The sequence below is a fragment of the Mustela putorius genome, unplaced genomic scaffold (genome assembly GCF_011764305.1).
Source record: "Mustela putorius furo isolate JIRA1106 unplaced genomic scaffold, ASM1176430v1.1 tig00003859_pilon_pilon_pilon, whole genome shotgun sequence".
NCBI classification, from domain to species: domain Eukaryota; kingdom Metazoa; phylum Chordata; class Mammalia; order Carnivora; family Mustelidae; genus Mustela; species Mustela putorius.
Genome location: NW_025422011.1, coordinates 34113710 through 34116018, shown reverse-complemented (window position 1 = coordinate 34116018; position 2309 = coordinate 34113710). Strand labels below are relative to the sequence as shown.

General features: G+C 39.4%; 1 protein-coding gene across 1 annotated transcript; it reads right to left on the bottom strand.

Moving 5' to 3' along the window:
- Positions 1-390: 390 nt before the first annotated feature.
- LOC101681239 (olfactory receptor 10A6) lies at positions 391-1335 on the bottom strand. Its single transcript, XM_004752164.1, has one exon. It carries the CDS (start codon positions 1333-1335, stop codon positions 391-393), a length of 945 nt encoding a protein of 314 aa, XP_004752221.1.
- Positions 1336-2309: the final 974 nt, after the last annotated feature.

Here is a 2309-nt window from a genome sequence, read left to right as displayed (position 1 = left end):
GTCTGGCCAATCACAGGAAATGGGTTTCAAAGAATGTTAACTGTCATGTTTATGTGACACATACTTTTGATCTCATCAGAGTCTCTTTGAAGAATGTATCAGAAATAAAATATCAGTACATATAATGGAGGGTTGAAGTTGTTTATTGAAACGTCCTTCTAATGACACAGTCCACTAATGCCCTGGATGTTGTAGTACAGGAATGGATCAAGTGTTGTATTCTATGTTCTATAAAAAATGAATAACAGCAGTACACTGTTGAAGATCCCTAATATTGAATGTGGAAAAATCAAATTAAACATGTTCATACATAGGAATATAGAATGTTTGGCCATTTTATATAGAGTTCAGTCAAACAGTGACCAAATATCACATGTCTTCTCAGTACTATCAGAATGGGTGTGAATCCACTTTTCTGCGCCACAGTTTCATCAAAGCTTTTTTCATCTCACTGTTTCTCAAGCTGTAGATCAGTGGATTCAGCAGAGGTGTAAGAAGTGAGTAAGACAATGACATCAGCTTCTTGGTTTCTGGGGAGTAGCCAGATTTCGGTTGTAAATAAGTCATACTGGCCGTGCCATAGAAGAGGGTCACAGACGTGAGGTGGGAGGCACAGGTGGAAAAGGCCTTTTGCCTCCCAGTGGCTGATGGCATCTTCAGGATGGCAAAGAGAATCCGAATGTAAGACAAGAGAATCAACACAAAAGGAACAATGATAATCAAAATGGTGCCAGTGAATGCATAGATTTCAAACAGAAAGGTATCTGCACATGCAAGTTCTAGCACTGCTGGGGTTTCACAAGAGATATGATTGATTTCATTGGGACCACAGAAGGGAAAACTGAAAACCCATGATGTCTGCACAGTACCTAACATGAAACCTAAGGCCCATGACATTATAAGTAGTTTCATGAAAACCCTTTTGTTCATAATCATTGGGTAGTTCAGAGGATGACAGATTGCAGCAAATCGGTCATAAGCCATAGCCCCCAGGAGAAAACATTCAGTGCCACCAAAAAAAAGAATGAAATACATCTGTGCAAAACAGCTTATAAATGAAATTGACGTTTTCTCAGTGGAGAGGACCACCAGCATTTCAGGCATAATGACTGCACTGAAACTCACGTCCACCACAGACAAATTCTGGAGGAACAGGTACATAGGCACGTGGAGGCTCTGTTCCAAGGAGATGATGACTATAATGATGACATTTCCCAACAGAGTCACCAGGTAGACAACCAAGAAAACCCCAAAGAGCTGCTCTTGGAGTTCAGGAAAGTTAGAAAAGCCCAGGAGGATGAATTCAGCCACAGAGCTTTGATTTTGCCTTTTCATTTCAGTGGTGGAGAGCATTTGTTTTTAGGGACATTGTATACAAATTATGAAGTCAGAGTCCAATAGCTGAGAGTCTGCGTCTGCAATTCCCCCCAAATATTCTTGGCTGAAGATGTAAAGAGGAACACGTCCTGACTAAATTCATTTTGGTGATTTTAGAAATGGCCAATCACTCTGAATAATGAACGTTTTAAATAAAAAAGAGAAAGTGAAGAATGCCGGTTCTGGAGTCTTGTCTGAAAAGCACAAAATATTATCAAAATGTTTTTGTGATGTGTACATTAAACAGTTTGAAAATTAAACCCACCTTAAAGTAAACATCGATATTTATAACTGAGGTTCCATTTCCCACAACGTTGCTATCTATTAATATCATCTGTTTTTTCTCAATTTTATGTAAGTAGAAATTTTTAAAACTACAAATGTCAAAGAATTAAAAGGTAGTGAAATGAGAAAAGATATGCAAGTTGCCAAACCACCTAATAATTTAAAGTTATAGGACAATTGACTTCTTATGAATATTCACCATGTTCAAAATGCCTATGTGTGACTTGATTCCTGTAATCTCAGCAGGAATAGAGGGCTTTGAACTTGGATGTACTTGTCTTAGGCAATCTGTAAATTGTGTGAATGCCTTTAGGTTTACTGATTTTGCAGCCTGTCATGGCCAATTCTAGTGAGATTGACCTGCATGATTTTTTAAGAGAGAGAAAATGTGCTAGGAGCTGAGGGAGAGAGGAAAAGAGAGAATCTTGGGCTATGTGCCCAGTGCAGAGCCCAGAGGCCAAGCGGGGCTCAGTCTCACCACCCTGAGATCATGACCTGAGCCAAAATCAAGAGTTGGACACTTAACCAACTGAGCCACCCAGGTGCCCTGGCCTGCATGGGAAGTTTTAAGAGCCACTTCTCAATGGCTAATCCTTGTGACCATAATAATATAGAATCATGTAGTTTCGATCATTCTGAAAATGTGA